Source organism: Castor canadensis, chromosome 7, assembly GCF_047511655.1.
Source record: "Castor canadensis chromosome 7, mCasCan1.hap1v2, whole genome shotgun sequence".
NCBI classification, from domain to species: domain Eukaryota; kingdom Metazoa; phylum Chordata; class Mammalia; order Rodentia; family Castoridae; genus Castor; species Castor canadensis.
In genome coordinates this window covers 162,551,628-162,572,599 of record NC_133392.1, presented here as the reverse complement: position 1 = coordinate 162,572,599, position 20,972 = coordinate 162,551,628, and the positions used below count along the sequence as shown (strand labels likewise).

The 20,972-nt window shown below is 53.3% G+C and overlaps 2 protein-coding genes across 2 annotated transcripts in view; both read right to left on the bottom strand.

Moving 5' to 3' along the window:
• Nucleotides 1–78: 78 nt before the first annotated feature.
• Tmem240 (transmembrane protein 240) lies at nt 79–5,528 on the bottom strand. Its single transcript, XM_020155582.2, has 4 exons — nt 5,396–5,528; nt 4,987–5,093; nt 856–1,064; nt 79–783 (listed from the first exon to the last, which is right to left on the bottom strand). The coding sequence occupies exons 1-4, from the start codon at nt 5,450–5,452 to the stop codon at nt 635–637; spliced, it is 522 nt and encodes a 173-aa protein (XP_020011171.1). The 5' UTR covers nt 5,453–5,528; the 3' UTR covers nt 79–634.
• Nucleotides 5,529–7,439: 1,911 nt separating this feature from the next.
• The window catches only part of Ssu72 (SSU72 homolog, RNA polymerase II CTD phosphatase), a 31,239-nt gene continuing 17,706 nt past the window's right edge, over nt 7,440–20,972 (bottom strand). Inside the window, exons 3-5 of the mRNA XM_074081599.1 lie at nt 9,987–10,126; nt 9,329–9,447; nt 7,440–7,907 (exon numbers count right to left, since the gene is read on the bottom strand). Of these exons, the coding sequence (XP_073937700.1) occupies nt 7,806–7,907; nt 9,329–9,447; nt 9,987–10,126 (361 nt within the window). The 3' untranslated portion in view covers nt 7,440–7,805. The remainder of the gene's footprint in view (nt 7,908–9,328; nt 9,448–9,986; nt 10,127–20,972) is intronic.

The following is a 20,972-nucleotide window of genomic DNA, read 5'->3' as shown; positions in this document are numbered from 1 at the left end:
TGTCTCATGGCTGACATGAGGGGTGGCTCAAGGGGCCTGTGCAGCCCCTGGGGTTGAAGTAATGGAAGAGGCAAAGGCTGGAGCTTTCGGGAGAATTTACTGGCCAGGCAGGGTGGGCTTCACAGTGAGGCTTGGGAGCCTGGGGCCACCAGGTCCTTATTGCTGCCAAGAACCTGCCCCTCTACTCCCACCCTCCAGTCCACATGCCCCATGCACATGCTCCCGTGTGCAGATGAGCGCCGACCCTGGCGCCTCCCTCCCCTCCAGACACAGACGTGCTGATGGACAACAGGTGGCTTTTGATCACATGAGGCGCCAGGCCTGCCCCACTGAGGACCTGCCACTCCCTGGCCTCAGCACCTCTGGGCAGAGCCTGCTTTTATGTCCTGCCTGCCAGTTTAGGCCAGGCTGCTGCCCCTGAGGCTCAGCGGCCATCCCCACCCCAGCCCCCACCCAACCCCCTTTATAAAAAGAAGAGACAGCACCTTCTGCTGGACTTGCCCACCAGCCACAGCCCAGCCAGCCACAGCCCAGGATAACCCTGGGCCCAAGGCTGCAGTCCCTTCCTGCCAGGTGGGCGTCCACGAGGTCCCTTTTGCGCCTGCACAGCAGCCCCTAGAGTCCTGTGCGCGGCTCACAGGTGCCGCGGGCTGGGGTGGCCATTGTGGTAGAGCTTCTGCTTCACGTGCACCATGTTTCCTGCCGGCTCCTCGAAGGGCCTGTGTGGCCGCCGGCCCAGCTCCCGCAGACTGCACAGCTTGGGCAGCCAGGTCCAAGAGCCATCTGCAGGACACAGGGTAGTTAGGGAACTGGGATAGGCCAGGGACGTCCCCGCCATGGGCACGAAGCACTCACCGTAGCGCCGACCTGCCCTCCAGGCACGCACGGCGCAGTGCAGGACGCCGTCCATCCACACCAGGAACCAGCTGATGCAGAAACCCAGCAACAGCCCCAGCATGAGGTCGATCTCCTGCTTGGTCACATTGTCCGTCACAAAGTAGTTTTCGGAGGCGTCCACCACCGACTGGTCCCCGTCGTATGGGATCACGTAGTGTATGTGGTGCCTGCGGGCGGCAGGGCGGGCTGGCACCTCTCCCGCCAAACCCCTGCCTGGCCTTCCCCAGGTCCGTCATTGGCAGGCTGGGGACCCGAGGCAGGTGACATGACTCCTATAGGGAAGAGGGCATTGGGCCCCCCAGGGCCAGGCAACCTAGCAAGGAAACTGCCAGGGCAGATGGAAGCCACAGCCAGGAAACCAGAAGGGAAGTCCAGGAAGACAGCAGGGCTGGTTGTGTGCACCTGTGCCAGCACCTCTCTCCTTCCTCAGGGCCCTGCAGCAGGGATCGCAGACCACCTGCTGGCCAGGGGGTCTGCCGGGGCTCTAGAAGCCAGGCGGGAAGGCCCCACGAGCAGCCTTCCATGAGCCTCTGGCTCTACCTTGTGCCTCCCCTGCCCAACTCAGTGCCGGAAGTCTTTGGGACTCTAGCAGCTGTTCTCTTCCCCCACTGCCTACTCACCGTTCCCAGCTCTCCAAGCTGGTCACATACTAGGCCCTTTTCCTGTGTCTAAGCACCCCCCGTGGTCCTGACCGCCTACCTGCCATTCCAGGCCGCTCAGCCTCCCCTCCCTGGGCTCTTCAAGAGTTGTCCAGGCCCAGGCCACCAAAGCCTCCAGGCCCTGGCTCACCTCAGGCGGCCCTGTGCTCCCGCAAGAGCCCTCTCTGGGTGCTTGCCCTGTTCCTGCAGCTGACTGGATACCTCCTCCAGAGCTCTCCAGTCTCCACAGTTCTAGGGGGAGTGGCCCTGTTGAGGGGACTGAATGCCCCAGGGCAGCAGGAAGGAGGCCTTGCTTCATCCCTTCTCCTGGCCATCCAGAGTCCTCTCACCGTGTGGTCACCACTCCTGACCCCCTGCTCCCTGAGCCCCCTCCCCACCACCCTTCATGTCTGCTGGAACTCCAGCTGCCTGTGTCTCCACGTGGGATCCACAGACACCTCAAAAGCACGCCCAAAATAGCTCCTCTCCTCAAACCTGCCCCTCCTCCCCTCAGTGTGAAGGCGGTACCTCTGCCTGCCTGCAGCCGACCCTCAGCACCCCCTGCTCAGAGGGACCTTCCCTCACGTGAAAGCCAACTTGTTCTTCCCACCCAGGGCCTTGCTGCCACCTTGCTGATGTCCCTGGGCGCAGCAGAGGCCACTGGATGCCTTCCTCTCCAACCTCACGGCCAGAAGCAACAAGGAGAGGGCAGCCCCTGTCCTGACCCTTCTTCACGCCTAATCTTCCTGGGGACCAACCCCCTTGTCCACAGGGTGGCCAGTGCCAGGGGGCAAAGCTTGGGCTGCCAGCCCTCCACCGGTTGGTGTGGTGTGATTGAGACTCACACTTGGCAGCTGTCACTCATCTCATCAAGTGCTCATCATTGCACAGAATATGCACCCGTGCCAGCCCCCTCCCCCCAGGAAAGGAAGATCTTCTAGACCTGTTAGCTGTCCCCACCAGCCACACGTGAGCACTGGCCAAGATAGGTCCCACCAAGCCTGGGCACCAGAGTTATCCTCAAGACTGTCCCCAACACACAGGTGGCCTGGCAGGAAACGCCAAGATCAAGTTGCCAAGGAAGCCAAAAATGCCCCCAGGCACCCTGCAGGCAGGGGAGGCAGGGACCCCAACTATGAAGGGTGGGGGGGTGGGGTCATCAGGACTCCAGGGAATCAAGTCATGACTTCTGCCCCCATTGCTGGCCCGGGCTTCAGCAGCTACTCCTCCCTTCCTAGATTGGGTCTCCTCTTAAGACCAAGTCCAGCCCCTGGGGGTGGGGGCCCAGGTCTCACAGATGGAAGCAGGATATGCTGTGTGCACACATATGTCTGTATGTGTACATACATGTGTCCTGCCTGTGCCACACATGCTGCATGTGACCACCTGAGGTCCAATGCATGTCATGTATACACGCCGGCCACATGCACAGGACACAGCGTGTATACTGTGGACACGGGCCCCGCAAGTCCTACATCCATACACTGTGTATACTCTGGACCAGCATGGCACGCGTCACGCACGGATGTACATTCCTTCACCTTCGCACACAGCCACCCTCTGCAGGACCCTGTGACATGTGTATGGATGTTTGCAGACACAGATGCTGCCTGCTTACATGCGTGCTGAGGCGTTAGTATACATGTGTCCTCCATCTCAGTTCTGTGGATAAGCATGTACAAGGCAGACACATGTACACACTTGTTCTGCACGCACTGTGTACACACGGGTGAAATTTGTCGTGGCGATGTGTGTGTGCATGATGTATGCAGATATCCCATGTCTCCAAACAGTCTCCAAACAGTCGCTGCACCATGCAGAGGCTGTGACCCCCCCGAGCACACGGAGCTGTATATTGTCTTATATATGTGTACTTTGCATACACATATATGTTGTCAATATACAAGAGTACTTTGTACAATGAACTCACATATCCGGTATGTAGAGATGTGTACAAAGCACGTACATATAGAGACACACGCAGAAACGCTCTGTCCACATTGGGGTGTGCCTGGCCATGTTTCTGCGCACACAGGCCTTGCTGCAGCTTCCACCTACGGTCCCTATTCCACACACGTTCACACATCCTCTGGATGCTACATGAGATGTACAGACATACCCTGTGCAAACGCACTCTGAAAACACGCCCGGTGCCCAGGTGAACCTTCAGGGTGCTGGTCACAATGCAAGGGTCCACACGTTGAGTGTGCATTCCTAATGCTTATGTGGCTGGAGTCCCGGTCTAGTGGGTGTACACCGTCCACTCCAGGAGGGGCTCAGGGCCCGCCACAGGCATGGCCCCAGGTGCAGTACCTCCCCCGAGCCTTTAGAAATGCCATAAGGGTCGTGTACACTAGGCAGGAACACAGGGCTCTCTGGAAACGTGTGGCCACCCAGCAAACTCTCCCATGCCCAGCACAGGTGAGGGTAATGGTACACCTCCCTCTCTACCTGCTCTAATGCTTGTGTTGTGCAACACACCTGTCTGCACCCAGAGCCATAAAACACACCTAGGAGGCATGCAACTGCCCAGACTCGCACACCCTGCGCTCCCATGTGTGCACAGACTCCTGGAACAGGACTGTGGGGTAGGGTGAGGCACAGAGGTTCTGGGGTTTGTGCTCTCATCCTTTACTAGCTGTGTGACCTTGGACAAGTCTATCCTCTAAAGCCTCCACCCGCTTCCTCCTGGTCTGTCCAGCAGGGAAAACGGGCACGGCATGAGGGTGTCTTTAGGATGAGTGCATGCGGTTGTGTGCGTGCGCTGTGTGTACGCACATGTATATGCACAGACGGTACACACATGCGCGGCTCATGAGAAGATGTTTATTTCGTACATGGACATACAAACATGCATGGCCAGGAAGACTCCACCACTACACATGCACAAAAGAGGAGGTCGCCTGGTGGGTGTGGTGGAGCAAACGGTGACCTTGAACAAACCCCAGTCCCACTCCCTGCTTTGGTTCCTCCACTCCACAATGAAGGAGGCTGTGGCAGGTGCCCCACAAGGTAGGCCCTTCCAAACTTGACCTTATGCACTTGCCTGTCCTGTACTCACAGGAGGCCCAGGGAGGACCCCCAACCACAGGTAAGCCTCTACTGCCCTAGGCATGACCCCTCCGAGGCCAAGCGTCCACTGTGGCCACCACGCGGGACTGCTGCTGTCTCCCCTCCAGGCCCTGGCCCAGGAGGCCTGAAGGCCCATTCTGCCACTACCTGGCAGCTAACCGACTCAGGTATGGCTCCCTCCTGAGGACAGCTGGCCAGCACTGGGGCTCCTGTTGGGGGCCCCTCCCCCCAGCACCTGGCAGGCGGAGGCAGGCAGCCCCCCCCCCCCCTAGCGCGGCTTTGCGGCCCAGCTTGAGCGGGTTGGCCGGGCACAGTGGGCCCCGCTGCACAAGTGTGACCACGCGTGTCGTGCCCGGGGCCGGGGCCGGGGCGCACTCACCGGCCACAGTTGCAGTGGCAGACGCGGTCCTCGCCCCGCAAGTGCGGGAGGATGTAGTTGTGGAATCGGTCCAGCAGCGCGTTCATGTCCATCAAACACGCGATGGCCTGCAAGAGCCCATGACCGGTCAGAGAGCAGTGGGCCGGGCCGGGTGGGTGCCGGAGAGGGCAGCGCAGGGCAGCAGGGATGGGGGAGAGCGCAAGGCAGCAGGGGAGGGGGCCGCGTAGCCGGGGCCGGGGAGCGCAGGACAGCCGGGCAGGGGAGCGCGGGGCAGCCGGGCAGGGGAGCGCGGGGCAGCCGCGGAGGGCAGCGCAGGCCGCGCGGGCCGGTAAACAAGGCGCCGAGGTGGGGGAGGCGCGCGCGCGGGCGGCGGGAGCAGGGGGCGCGCGCGGGAAGCCCCTCCGCTCACCATCACGATCGACGCCCCCAGAATCATGAAGATCATGGTGTTCGCGCTCATGGACATCGGGCGGGGCCGGGCCGGGCCGGAGCGCCGCCCCCCGGCCCCGGCGCCCCCCCGGCCCCGGCCCGATGCTGAGCCCCCGCCGCCTCCGCAGAGGTCAGCTCCCGCCCGCCGCGCTGCCGCGGGCCCCAGAACCAGGCGCGGGCGGGGACCGGCAGGGACGCGGGGGCCGCTGTGGGGTCGCTCGGCCGCCCGCCGCCAGCCGCGCTCCGCTCCGCCCTCGGGTCCTCCCTGCGCCCGGCTCCGCGCGGACGGCGCGGCGGCCTCCTCCCTCCTCCCTCGTCTCCTCCCTCTTCCTCCTCCCTCTTCCTTCCTCTCCTCCCTCTTCCCTCCCCTCCCCCCTCCTCCTCCCTCCCCCTCCTCCTCCCTCTTCCCTCGTCTCCTCCCTCCTCTCCTCCCTTCCCCTCCCTCCTCTCCTCCCTCCTCTCCTCCCTCCTCCCTCCTCTCCTCCCTCCCCCTCCCTCCCCCCTCCTCCTCCCTCCCCCTCCCTCCCCCCTCCTCCTCCCTCCCCCCTCCTCCTCCCTCCCCCTCCCTCCCCCCTCCTCCTCCCTCCCTCCTCCTCCAACCTCCTCCCTCGTCTCCTCCCTCTTCCTCCTCCCTCCTCCCTCCTCTCCTCCCTCCCCCCTCCTCTCCTCCCTCCCCCTCCCTCCCCCTCCTCCTCCCTCCCTCCTCCTCCAACCTCCTCCCTCCTCCCTCCCCTCCTCCCTCCTCCTCCCTCCCTCCTCCTCTCCTCCCTCCCCCTCCCTCCCCTCTTGTCTCCTTCCTCCTCCCTCCTCTCCTCCCTCCTCCTCCCTCCTCCTCATCTCCTCCCTCCTCTCCTCCCCTCCCTCCTCCTCCCTCCTCCCTGCCTCCCCCGTCTCCTCCCTCCTCCCTCCCTCGTCTCCTCCCTCTTCCTCCTCCCTCCCTCCTCTCCTCCCCCCTCCCTCCTCCCTCATCTCCTCCCACCTCCCTCCTCCCTCATCTCCTTCCTCCTCCCTCATCTCCTCCCACCTCCCTCCTCCCTCATCTCCTCCCTCGTCTCCTCCCTCCTCCCCTCCCTCTTCCTCCTCTCTCCTCCCTCCTCCCTTCTCCTCCCAGGATAGACTTCTCCGGCTGGCGCCAACGTCCAAGGTCCAGTCTGCCCAAGTCCCACCCCAGTGGCGCCCGGCTAGGACCCCAACCCAGCTCCACGTGCCACCTCACCAGTCCCGGCCCCAGTCGCCTGTCCAGCGCTGCTGGACGCAATTCCAACCTGACCCAAAGGACACGATGGTCAGCCCTGTCCCACTTCTCTGCACAAGGCCCCTCTTCCTGGACCCCAGGTCCTAGTGAGGGCGGCAGGACAGGCGGTCAGCACCAGCCTCTTCCAGCAAGGAATTATCACCCATGGAGGGCCTACAAGGTCAGAGAAGCCAGGGAGGCAGAGCCATGACTGCATGGCCAGAGGTAGGAGGGCACGGTGGGAGGCAGCGATGGGGTGGTGGTAACCAGAAAGGCCAGCAGGGCCACCCTTAACCTGGGCTTCCTGAAGGGGTGGAGGTGCTGATGGGGGCAGCTTGAAGTCCAAGAGGCCCCATGTTCCATGGTCCTGGTCTGGCTGCCCAATGTTGGGGTTCAGGCAATGGGTCCCCAAACCCTGGCCCACAGTCCACCATGAGGCACAGAACCAACAGCACAGGAGCCTGCTGTGTCCTAACTCCTGTGCCATGTAGCAAGGCATTTCTCCCTTCAGTTCCTTGGGAACTAGGAGGGTCACCTGAAGGCTACTTGGGGAACAGCCTTGACACCAAGAAAAACTGCCCCTAGCCTCAGGAATGGCTCCACAGGAGGCCCCTTCTTGCCTGCATTCAGCAACTAGGGAGGGTCAGCCTCCTGTTATAGGCAGCACAGGCCCTGGATGCAGGGCACCAGCCCTGCCTCCAACCCTTGCCTCTCTGATGGTGGCATGGTGCCAACACACCCCTCCCCTTTTGTAAGAGGAAGACAGGCCAGGAATTCAGTACAAAGCAAAGACAATCAGCAGATCTATTTATTAGGCAATTCCAGGTTCTTTCCTAATAAGATACAGCCCATTGCTTTATTTAAACATTTGTACAGTTAAATTGGGGAGAAAAGGGCCAGACAGGCCAACCACAGGCACACACTAGGGGGGCCATGGGGTAAACCGTCTTTTTTGCTTTTGGTTGAGAACAATGGTTTTTAACCTGACATTTTTGTATACTCCTCATTCCATACGTATATTACATTGGGGTACTACCACCATCCACTGGCACAACACCTAGGAGTAAAAACAAGTTTCAGGAGGGAAAATGCATTAACGAAAGGGCTCCAGAAGGTGGCTGTGCAGGGCGGCCGGCAAGGTGCCCCTTAGGGCAGCTCAGTAGAAACAGACAGTATGCAGAAAGGCCCGGCCACTCTTTTCCTCGAACTCCTGCAGCAGCTCATCAATCTCATTCTCCATGTCCTCTGTGTGCTGGATCTAGAGGAAGAGCAGAGTCCTGAGGTGCTGGTATGCTCCTCCCCTACCCCTGCCCAGAGCTGAGTCTTGCCTCCTGCAGGTAAAGTGTGCTTGGGGCCAAGCCAGGCCTCCAGGACAGAGGGATGTTTGCTGTGGAGGGGGTGGGCACTAGACCTCCACACTGACCACTACAGAGCCCCATATTGTACAGTAGAGCTGGATGTGAAGGGGAGGACCAGACTCTGGACACCTGAGAACTGAGAACAGGTACATGGAACCCTCACCAATGTTGTTTGTAGCCTGCAATCAAGCACAGTGGAACACAGAAAGATACAGGTTTGGACTGGTGGAGTGATTCAAGTGGTAGAGTTCCTGCCAAGCAAGCACGAGGTCCCTGAATTCAAGCCCCAATTCGCCAAAAAAAAGGTATAGGCACTGGCCCAAAGCTGTCCAGTGAGGAAGCTGGCCGTATTCTGTGGTGGGGTGTCCTGTGCACTGTGAGGTGTGGCCTCCCTCTGGGTTGTGAGAGCCTCTGATGTGGCCAGGTGTTAACAGTGATCCCCTCTAGAGTGAGGCTGGGGTGACTCCTGCACACTTTCCCTGGTGTGGTTGTGTTCCCAGTCCTCTTGGTCCCAGCCTGGGCTGGCACACAATGCCTCTGAGCAAGGAGTGGCCCCAGCAAAGTTACAACCTGGACATGTCTTCCTCTGTGGCCCTTTCTCCTGTGTGATGTAGCCAGATCACAGGCTTAAAAACTAAAGCTTTAGTTAGCAGCCACACTGTACCATGAAACACACAGGAATGGAAGCTATGCTGAACAAAGCATTTAGAAGAGCAGGACTCTGGGCCCCACACAGAAAACTTCTCCACTAGTCCAGATCTGCCCAACTACTGCTCTGTCTTAGCTAAGTCACAATTTTTTTCATTTTTGTCCCTCACAATCACCTAACCTAAAGACAGATCCCAAAGGCAAACGGCAGGGCAAGGCACATGCCCATTTCTCCCTCCACCCCAGCAGAGGGTCCCCTCAGGGAAGAACAGAAGCAAGGACAAATCCAGAGGATGAAGAGGACACAAAGCCCTGTCTGCACATGTGGCCTCTGGGGGCCCCAGGAAGGGTTGCCACTTGCTCTGCTAGTTGTCTCTACCACAGAAGAGCTGGGTGAAGACCTGGAGGATCTTGGTGGACACACAGAGCTGGCTGGCTGGCCTTACACACCAGCTTCACCAGACAAACCAAAAAACCAGGGAGGGCTCTTTAAGCAAAGCCAATCATTATTGGACTCACACTTGTCTGTACTTGCATACCAGTGTTTGACTGGATCTGGCTATGAACTGCTGCAAATAGCAGGGGAAAGCCCTACCCCAACCTGTACAAGAGGAGAGGGTCTTGGCCACTTTGCCACATGGGACTGCTTTGGCCCAGAAGGTCAGACACTCACACACTGGCAGAGCTCACAGATGAGGAATGCCCCCAAGGTAGCCTCTTCATGGTTGTCCTGGATGTCCACGTTGACCACGTGCACTGGCTGGCAGGTCTCCTGTTCTCTGGAATTCAGATCTGATTGTGACAAAAATGACACAACATCAGAGGTTCTGAAATCCAACAGCAGGTGGGAGATGCAGTACAGCCCCAGCCCCTGCCTGTCTGCCCCTAGCTGGCCTTAAATGTTCCTGAACTCTGGTGTTTTGGGACCAAGACTGGGGACCAAGCATCCAACCAGGCCCCTGACCTTCCTCTGAAAAAGATAAAGGCCGTGGTTTAAGGAAACCTCAATGAACACTATGAGCAACACGCCCACCTTGAACATCTTGCCAGTCTGAGGTATTGATGCCTTTGGGATCAATAGCACTTTCTACATGCTCGGTTCATATGCACAGCACACCATGAAGACCATGAGACTGGGAATGGCACAAAGGTGGTCCTGTCTGGTGAACTCACCAGCAGAAAGGCCTCAGACATCTGCCCTGCCCACTCCCAGGTCCTCTGCCTACTCTTCCCAGCCCCAGGACGAGAGGTCTCTACACTCCAGGTTTGGCCAAAGGAGGTGCTCTCTCCTCCCTCTACTGTCACACCCAGGACCCACTGGCAGCTCTCACCTTCCACCACCTGGTCATAGACTCTCTCTTCACAAGTGAGGATCAGATCAAACAGGTCCTTGCAATTCTGGAATCTTTCTGGCCGGGGCTTGATTCTCTTATTTCTGTCCAACATATGTAAAATGCCATTCTGTGTATAGCTGAACACCACAGTTAAGGAGCTTTAGATAAGAAGCTTTTTGTTGCCTGTGTCATGGCCCCTACAGGTCAGCATGGACATCCCAACCTTGGGCCCTGGCAGAGGCAGGGTCACAACTGCCCTTACACGAGGCCCAGAGACCTACTCATGCTGACTCCTTTTGGAGCCCTGGTCCCCCTGAGATGACCCAGGCCCAGTAGACTGGTCCCAAACTGCCCTAAAATGCTGCCTGTATCTCTGATGGGAGGCAGAGATCTAGTGCCTGCTCCTTTTCCAGCATGAGTTAAAGAATCTTTGCCCCTTTTACTGTCTATGCCTTGTCCAAGTGCAATATGAAGCATCAGCTTCCTCTGAAACCAGAGCCCTTCAGCAAAGATGAGGCTACCTAGAACCAAGTCCCAAATCCAGCTCAGTGACAGCAGGAAAGAAAATTTGGGAAACCCAGTGTTTTCTAAAGGAACTTCAGTAGTAAGAAGGCCTGGAAAAAATAAGGCCAGTGGCTTATTCCTGTAACCCCAGCTACCCAGGCAGCAAAGATCAGGAGGATCAGGGTTCAAAGCCAGCACTGGGCAAATAGCTCATGAGATCGTATCTTGAATAACCCTTCACGAAGAAGGGCTGGTGGAGCCGTCCGAATGGTAGAGTAAACCTGTCTAGCATGCATGAGGCCCTGAGTTCAAACCCTAGTATCAAAAAAAAAAAAAAAAGCCTGGAAAACCTTCAATGACAATGTCAAACCAAGATGGCCCACAGGCAGAAGCTGCAGTTTAACTGAAAGGCAGGGTCTGAGGAGGGCGTGGCAACACCTGAATATATCCAGAGGCCAGCTGAGCCCAAGTGGATAGGCAGTGTGGATATGTTCAGGCCCAGCAGCCCTGAAGGGGCTACAAGAGCCACCTCCAATGGGTGCTAGCCCTCAGAGTCCACAAGGAAGGGCACACCTCCCTAGAGATACCAAGTCCCCAAAGAGCCCCATAGTGTAAGGGATCTCCAGTCAGACAAGCATTCCATTGCTTCAGGGGAACAGACTATTCAGGAACTATTTTTTGGAGCTAGCAACTGAACAGGGTATTGTGCACTCTAGGTGGCTATTGTCACTGAACCACATACTCAGCCCTAGATTTAGGCATTCTGATACTTTTATGTCAACTTATTTAAACAAACTCATACTACTTAAAATATAGTTCCTATCTTCCAGACAGTAGGGACAGCTTTTGGAATGCATCAAGTGGTCAATCGAAGCAGTTAAAGACTCTTGACCATGAGCGGTCAGGCATTTCTGGTTCCTGCATCCTTATCTACTCATCACCCTGAATTACATCTCCCTGACACATGGTACCTCCCTGCTGCCCAAGAAAGGAATTTTGCTACTGCATCTAGGCTCATTTTGCAGAACTGAGACCTTCAAAGTTTCAGAGTCAAGATCCTATGGAAAGAAATGAGCGTAAGAAAGGTTCAACCCTATGGCTTGGTGCAACTCATAGCAGGAGTCCAGTCAGGGCCTGGGGGTCAGGAATGGCTGTAGGGTCCATGGTAAGCTTGTCCTGGTGAGTCTCAGTCCTGGGCTCTGCCACTGGGCTCTGAATCCTAGGTAGATGGAGCTCTGAGACCTGCCACCCTGACCATCATGGCTTTGCTCCAGTGTCTCCGGATATCCTGGGCCAGCTCCTCTGCCTGGCCTGACCACAGGTCTACTGGGCCCTTACAGACCTCCTCCCCATTTACTTAATTCTCAACTATTTACACAGATCAGACAATGAACAAAATTAAGCTTGATGTAACTAAGGAGAAAACACGTAAGTTAGGTATCAAAGAGGAAGCCTTATTTACTTATCAGGAAATTAGACATTTGTGATCTTTTCAGGCTGTTTCCTGGCAAATAAGCCATGTTAAGTCAAAGTCCTTACCAGGTGGAGCCAAGGTTTGGAAGTCGTGTGAGAGGACTGTGAAGGAGCCCTTAGGAATGTGATCCAAATCTGACCCACATTTGATTCAAAGTCCCACCTAAATTCTCATTTCACATCAAACAAGGGCAAGAAAAGTACAGATGAAGATGCAAAGCAGCAGAGCAGGCCACTGGTGAGAACTCACACACAGCCAAGACAAAGACTTTATTAGAATAAAAGATGAGGCTGAAGCGAAGTGCAAGCTGCTAAGACTCAATAGAGACCCACCCACTCCAAAAACCAGTGCAGGGAGAGCAGAGCACACCCTGTCAACCTGTGAGCTGGGGAAAGATGGAGACACAAACATCTCCTGACTGAAGAGGTACCCAGTTGGTAATGGCTGGGCCCACAAAGCATAGCATTTAGTCACAGATTCAACACTAATCCCACCAAGGACAACATGGGCAGTAGGATGGTGGACACAAAGGCAGGGCCCAGAACCCTGAGCCATGTGACAGCCAGGGAAGCAGGAGATCCCACTTTACACTCCTTACCACCAGAGTCCAGGGGCCAGAGTGCTTCCAGAGATACGGTCATGGGATAGCTCTGACCAGCAAGGCCTTGTCTCCACTGTACAGTCACCCCCTTGCCTGAACAGAGTCTGTATCTGAATGACCACATTTAAGGACCAACTAACAAAGGCAGGAAACATCAAGCATGCTGGCATCTTACCTGAAGTTAACACACTTCTAAGAAACTCTCACGACCAGGCTGAGAAAACTGGCTAAAAGAGCCGATTCCGAGGGAGATCCAAGGCCAGACGGGGGTGTGCAGGTGAACCTAGTAGGCAGAGCCCACTCTCCCAAGACCCACACCTCTGCTGCTACATTGTTAGCACCAGAGCAGTTAGTAAGTAGTCAACTACGTGGTCCCTGGTGTCAGTGAGAAAGAGACCCTTACAAGGCTGGAACTGCTGTTCACTAGGTATGGAGAGGGGATGCTCCAGACCAAATCTTGGGTCTCCTAGCAAAGCCTTGCATTTATTTTGGCAGTACTAGGTTTGAATTCAAAAAGTCTCAGGCCTGCTAGGCAGGTGCTCTACCATTTGAGCCACTCTGCCAGCCCTTTTTTGTGTTGGGTATTTCTGAGATAGGGTCTCGTAACTATTTGTCCAGGCTGGCTTTGAACCACAATACTCCTGATTTCTGTATCCTGAGTAGCTAGGATTATAGACATGAGCCACCAGCACCAAGCTTCTTGCATGCTTTCTGGAAGGCTGAGAGAACAGGAACCAAATTAGTCACAGTTTAGTTCTATTAAGTCAGTCCAGCCCCTGGGGTTCAGCCTACATCTGTTCATAAATGAGCCAACAGGAACCAATTTTGACTCTCCCCTGAATAGGTAGCATGGCTCCCACACCCTTCCCTCAGGTGCCTGGCAGCTTTTAGAGAGGGACCTCCCCCATCCACCGAGGTGGGGAGCTAGGCTCGTACCAGGTTCACAATGAGGGTGCTCCAGAAAGCCCTGGATTTGGAGGATCATTTAAAAACTCTAGGGTTGTGGTGTGGCTCTACCTAGGCAGAGTAAAAAAATAAACTCAGGTTGGCAGAGTGGCTCAAGTGGTAGCACCCTTGCCAACAAGTACAAGGCTGAGTTCAAACCCCAGTACTGCCAAAAACCGTATCAACAAAAAAACATAACCCCCCTAAAGTTCTTTGTGCCCTCACTTTCAGAGAAATAAGCCAAGCTTTCCTGCCCATGAAAAGCATGTATTCTTCAACACCTCTGAATTCTCTGAACACTACATGACATGGAACAGAGATCTAGGGGAACAGAAACACTGGAGCTGTAATTTGCTCAGGACAGAGTGGTTCAAGAGGTAGTGTGCCTGTCTAGTGGCTCACGCCTTCAAGCCCAGCTACTCGGGAAGTGAAGATCTAGAGGATTATGATTTGAGGCCAGCAGTGGGGGAGGGGGGTTAGGGAGACCCCCCCCATCTCTAGAACCTAAAAAAAGCAAAAGGTAGACTGGGGGCATGGCTCAGGTGGTAGAGTGCCTACCTAGCACATGTGAGACTCTGAGTTTACCAAAAAGACCCACTGCCACCAAGAAGACTTTTTTTTTCAAGCTCAAGGAACTTTCCAAAGAGAAGCTACTTCCACAGTCTACCTCTGGACACCAATTATGGGCCCTTGTGTGCTTGGCAGAAGATGGTACCCATCCCATCATGTGGGAGCAGAGCCAACTGTCCTGGCCATCCATGAGGAACTGTCCTTCCCACCTCCCCAGAGCAGAGGACCCTCCTCAGAATGCCTGGCAGGGAAATGCTAGCCCTGAAGCATATGTAGGTCCTGGGGTAAGGAACCTGCACTTGCTCTGTGCAGGAATCTGCACCAGCACAGGATGATGCTCGACTTCTCCCTGGAGTTCACTGGCCGGTGAAGCTTGGCAGTTCCTTCTGTGGCAGTAACACTCACAGTAGAGACAGCTGTAGGAAGGCTGATCTTGGAGGACAAAGAGTCAAGAAAGTACAAGGAGAGTGAGGAAATCAAGCAACCATCTTTGGAGAAAGAGAAGATGTACACAGGATAGGAACTGTACAACAGCCCAGCCACTCACTGAGGCTTTATAGTTCATCAGTGGAACACCCAACCAATGATCCCCTCCACTCAGCCACTATCAAATAAACATGCCTGTATCACCCCACCTACTGGGAGGTGCAGACTCCCAGCACCCCACAGCTATGGGGGCCTTCCACCTGCCTCCAAGCCAAACTGTCCAAGGTTGAGTTAGGTCAGGTACCTGCTGTGGAACACCCTCACCCAGTCTAGTCAGCATAGGTCACCATCCCTCAAACTCAACCACAACTAATTAGACTTTTCACTTTTCTGCTTTGGTAACAAATCCAATTTTTAATTATTTATTTACTTATTTCTGGTTTTTTTTGGTAGAACTGGGGTTTGAACTCAGGGCTTTGTGCTTGCAAAGCAGACAACTCTACCACTTGAGCCACACCTCTAGTACATTTCTGGTCTGATTATTTTGGAGATAGGGTCTCTCAAACTATTTGCCCAAAGTGGCCTTCAACCACAGTTCTCAGCCTCCCAAGTACCTAGAATCACAGGCATGAGCCACTGGTACCTGGCTTACAAATCCAAATCTTATGTGGCCTATAGCTGCCTAAGTGAGTACCATGCCAAGTCTGCAGGGCTGTACCAAAAAGGCCACTCCCCACACCTGCCTTTCCACCCCAAGGTTAAGGACAGAGAACTTACAGCACTTATTCATTTCTTTGAGTCCTACAATTTTACTTCTAATTACAAGTTTGATCAAGCTGGAAATAAGGCACAAAGCAGAATTCCTGCCAGGCGCCAGTGGCCCACACCTGTAATCCTAGCTAGCTACTCAGGAGGCAGAGATCAGGAGAACTGATGTTCAATGCCAGCCCCTGGCAAATAGTTCTCAAAATTGGAACTGGAGTGGCTCAAGTGGTAGACTGCCTGCTTAGCAAGCCTAAGATCCCAAGTTAAAGTCCCAGAAACACAAACACAAACACACACACACACACACACACGCAGAATTCCTAAGTGGTAACTCAACCCCCTCCTGGGGAAGAAGATTCCAAAGACTCAACTGAGAAATGGTTGCCACTGTCCTCAATCATGTCTCAACAAAACTCTTAGGGCTCAATGTCAACACCATCAACCTTACCAGAGCTCACTAAGCAAGCAAACCCATGGACCACAAGTATCAACCTCTAGTTTACCAAGCAGTGAGTGTGTGCTACGTGTAGAAGCCTGTGTGGGCTGAATTGCTCACTCCTGTATTCTGACGTGAAGGGAGCTGATCAAGTTGCTCCATGGGGACCTTGCAGGACAATTTCAGGTTAAGTAAATGGCCATATCTCCAAACAACCACTGAAGCACAGGCTGGATCTCAGACTCACAAGTGCTCCCTGCAGGGTTGATGAGGACTGGTGTCCCACAGAGCACAGTACTGTGCATACAATGAGTCCCAGAGAACAGCAGCCACACAGATTGTTGGTTGAAAGTGCAGGCTGCAGGAAGCACAAACAACACTGTCAGGAAGGTTTGGTTAGGTGGAAAAAGAAAAACGAAAATTAGACTAAATCTCTCAGGCAGCATAGTCATTTCAAGCATGTGATCCATAGCTCTAAAAGCCTCTGCCCGGCCAGGTGCTGGTGGCTCACACTTGTAATGCTAGTGACTCAGGAGGCAGAGATCAGGAGGATAGTGATTCAAAGTCATCCCAGGAAAGACCCTATCTCAAAAAATCTCAACACAAAAACGGGCTGGTGGAGTGGCTCAAGGTATAGGCCCTGAGTTCAAACCCCCGTACCTCAAAAAAAAAAAAGGCCTCTGGCAGCTACGGTACAACCCTGAAGGACACAGGCCTGGGGTGGTGGAGGGTCTCACAAGCAGCAAAGGGAAATGGGAGTGTAATTCAAAGCAGAATTGCTGGTAACAATTTATTCCCAAATTGCAAGTGCCAGCAAAGCTGTTTTTATTAGGCTAAAATCAGCAAAACATAATTGGAAGGCAGAAGACGACTATCACCTGAATCAGTCTATATATATGTGTAAATATCACACCAAAATGCTATTAAACTCAGTTTCCCAAGGCATATATCCTGAACTGACATCCCCAAAGGAATTCCCATGTAGTTCTAGCTGTGCGAGCCAAAGGGCAAGGTGTGGGGGGGTAGGGAGGGGGGAGGTTGGCAATTGCTGCTGTGCCTACCTCAAGCCAGGTGGCTGTAAGAGAAGTGCAGCTGTTCCCACCAAGTTTCTCTTCTTGATCTGATCTGCAACAGACTCCAAGTCTGGATTCTGACTTCACATGAACAACGCACCCATTGTGGATATCCACTGTATGGAAATGACCTGCCCCACCCCAGTGCACATAGGAGGGGCTGTGAGAATGACAACTGTGCTCCCCAGCACATGTGCCAGTAGTGTCTCACTGTGGTTTCCAATGGCCTTTCCCAGACATCTGTCAGATGTGGGAAGGCCAAAAGCCTGACTCTTCACTGAACAATAGAAAGTTAGTCCCTTACCTCACCAGGTGACTTCCCATAGGAAGTTCTAATTAACTGGCCCATAGACTAATTCCAAGCTGGTGCTATGCAAACTGTTTCATGTGACTGGTGTTTTGGAAAGTGAGAGCGGCCACCAGTCCCAACTTGGCCACAGTGGACACAGCATAGCAGTGCCAAGTCTCGGAACTCTCACAATCACATCTGTCTGTGCTCATCTATACTGGGACCTATCTTTCAAAGGAAGCCTTCTCCCCAGTGGTTCTCAATAGATTACAGGCGGAGTCCTAGGATCCTTCACTTGCTGCCCCCTTCACAGGAATCTGGAGGTTTGGTCACCAAGGTCAAAGAGCAGGAACCAGCCTTGAGCTCTGATCTTTTATGTTTTGTTTTTGAGACAAGGTCTTCCTTCATTTTTCCCCAGGCTGGTCTCAAGCTTGCCATCCTCCTCCCTCCAGACTCCAGTAGCTGTATTATAGGCATATAATCCCAGTGGGCTCTGTTCTTGAATGTGGTGTCTCCTGAGGAATGTGCGTTCTGGTGACTGATAAGGCCTGCGTGGAAGGTCCTGGTGTCTATTTCAGCACTTGGATTGTACCAGACACCCATCCCCAGCCCCTACCTCACAGCACCAAGGCAGGGGCATTTGCCTGCAAGTGACCGAAGCTGCCCTGGGGGATAAGTATAGTTTCTTAATTCATCCTTCACTTAATTCATCCTGAAGATTAAATGATCTGACTCCAAGATCATTTTTACAAATATAAACATACCATAAAACACTATTTGATTAGATTAGATGTGTCACTGTATCACTGTTGTCCCAGCTATTTGGAAGACTGAGGTGGGAGGAGGGTTTGAGCCTATGAATTCCAAGCCAGCCTTGGCAAAACAGAGACCCTGTACAAAAACAAAAAAAAAGGTTTGGTAAAATTTTTGGGTTTTAGTGCTAGATATTGAACCCAGGGCCTAGCATGCATTCTACCACTAAGCTATAACCCCAACCCCTAGTTAACTTTTAAATAATAAAAATGGCAGACTACTACATGTCCAAACAAATAAAAGACTACTTATTAGATCTGTATGGAAGTTCAGGAAAAGGCAATTTCTTAACAAAGAAATTGGCCAAATAAGTCAACGATATAAAAATAAAGAAAATGGGGGTAATGGCTGGCTTAAGTGGTAGAGAGTGTGCCTAGCAAATACAAGGCCTTGAGTTCAAACCCCACTATCGCAAAAGTAAATAAAAACAGTATTTAAAAAATAAAAAAATAAAGAAAATACAGCGATAAGCTGGTGTGGTGGCACAAGAACACTTACAGACCCAGCAGTCAGGAGTCTGAGACAGTATGATGGTCAGTTCAAGGCCAGCTGGGCTGCATAATAAGACCTTGTCTCAAAAAACAAAAACAAAGAAAAATACATGGAAAATACCTCTAGTCTCAGTGTCTTATTTCAGCTATCTAGCCCTGTTTGGGGTTAGCATAAAAAAACATGATGCCTCAGCTGGGCTCTGGTGGTTCACACCTATAATCCCAGCTACTCAGGAAGGAGAGATCAGGAGGATGACGATTCTAAGCTAGTGGTGGGCTAATAGTGTGTGAGACTGTATGTCCAAAACACCCATTACAAAAAAGGGCTGGCAGAGTGGCTCAAGTGATAAGAGCACCTACCTAGCAAGCATAAGACACTGAGTTCAAACCCTAGTGCCACCAAAAACCAAAATCAAAACCATGAGGATTCAAAATAAACATGCAGGTGTGCACACCTATAAGTCAATATTCAAGAGGCAGAGGCACACCGCCTTGTCACACTAACATCTGGGTAGACATAAGGAATCCTACCTTAGCTATGCAGCTTCCTGTCAGCTGGGATGGGTCTGTACTCAGTCTCAGGGGCTCTCAGCAGAGCTGGACCACTGCAGGGACTAGCTGCACACTGTGGTTCCAAGGAAGAAACATGGATTGTTTCCCCGCTAGGAGATTCTAGTTTAGTGAAGCAAAATAACAGGTGCCTTACTAAGCAACTGATTTTTCAGTTAGCCTTTTAAGTCAAAACATGTTAACATGACTAGACACAGCCTACAGTGAATGGGAGGCTATCACCTGGCTATCCCCACAAATGCTCCACTGTCTGAAGAATGTCACCAAGCACATTTTTTGGGACAATGTCAAGACAATGCCACATGCACAAAACTCAAGTGCCTACAGAAAGGGGAGGTAGCCTTACTCCCAAAGCCCAAGAGTCACCAGACCAGTTCCCGGGAGGATCTTCCCAAGGACCACCTGGGCAATATCAAAAGGAGAGGAGGCACCAAGTCCAGGGATTCTGAGTGGGAGCAGTAAGGGCCTTTGAAGAAAATAAGACCAGAGAGAGGCTAGTTAGAGAAGACATGCCAAACCATGAGACAACCAAGCTAAACTCTGGCATGAGGGAGTAAGAGTAAGTGACTGTTTGCCATCCCCAGTTATGGCTGTCTTCCACATACCTGCCTACCCCCAAAGAATAAGGCCCCTAAGAAACCTGGAGGCGCCAAGCAACTAATCTAACCCAAGGGCTTGTGCATGCTAGGCAAGCGCTTTACCACTGAGCTACATCCCAGCCCCCTCCTTTTTTGGTGGGACTGGGTTTTGAACTCAGAGCTTTGCACCTAAGATGTTCATTCACAAAGTAGGTGCTCTACCACTAGAGCCACACCTCCAGGATATTTGGCTTTTTTTTTTTTTTTTTTTGCGATGGAGTCGCCAACTATTCCCCCAGGGTTGGCCTCAAACTATTATCTTAGCCTCCCAAGTAGCTAGGATTACAGGCTTGAGCCATTGGCACTCTGCCAGAAACATGCCTTGGTAACAGCTTCTCCCTATGGATTTAAATTTTTTATTCCTTTGGAGATAATGGTGAGTAATGGAGTGCAGCAAAGGATTAGGACAAGGTATAGCTGCCTGCACCACACCATTAAGGAGATGCTAAGGTTCGTGGCAACTCTACATAGACCTCCAGATTCCTCAGTAATTGTATTGGGAGGGACAACATTCTTAAAAGTTGGACACTCAAGTACACATTTTTTCCCTTAGTACTGAGGATCGATCCCAGAGTCCTTTTTGCACATCAAGCAAGCACTATAAGTCTGAGCTACATCACTGGGTCTGGAAGAGGAGCACCCAGGCAAAGCCAAGATGCTGCAGCTGGCATAAGGAACCACATTCTGGCCCACCAAATCACATGGAGAAGCCATGCTGAATACAGTAGGTCTGTGTCCAGTTACTGGGACATCAAAGCAACCATATGGCTCAGCTGGCATCAAGCTTGAGTTCCCCCAACTCCAGGTCCTCCCCGACCACTGCAGCTCCTAACATCTCTCTACTCACTTCCAAATTTCCCAAAGGCATTTCCTGTCCTAGGAGCCACTTTTTCCCCAGAGGGCATTCCCTGTCCCCAAGGGTCTATACTGCCTCCTCTCCCCCACAGCAAGTCGAAACAGAACTCAGCCATCAAGGAAGAGGAAACCAAGGAAATGACCAAGACTCCATCTGCCCCCCTACTCTACCAGACAAGCTCCATGAGGGAAGGCCAGCTGCCATCTTATTGGTCAGAATTTCCCGTGGCTAAGTGAATGATGAGGACACACAGGAATCGTGCAGGGACTGACCACCTTTCTGTGGTCATGGGACACAGGAGACACCAGACACCAAACCACTGCCCCATGGTTATGCTATTAGTGCCTTCAAAGTTCAGATCTTGAGAGTCAGGATAGAGCTTTGTCAGTCCATGTTCCCAGGCAACCACTAAAAGTGATACAAGTAACTGTTGAATGTGGCTTGGATGATCAGGAATGCTGGAGGGGCACAGCAGTGATCTGCCCATGGCTATGGCAGCCCTACCCCTGTAACCTCAGCAGCAGCGCCTGGC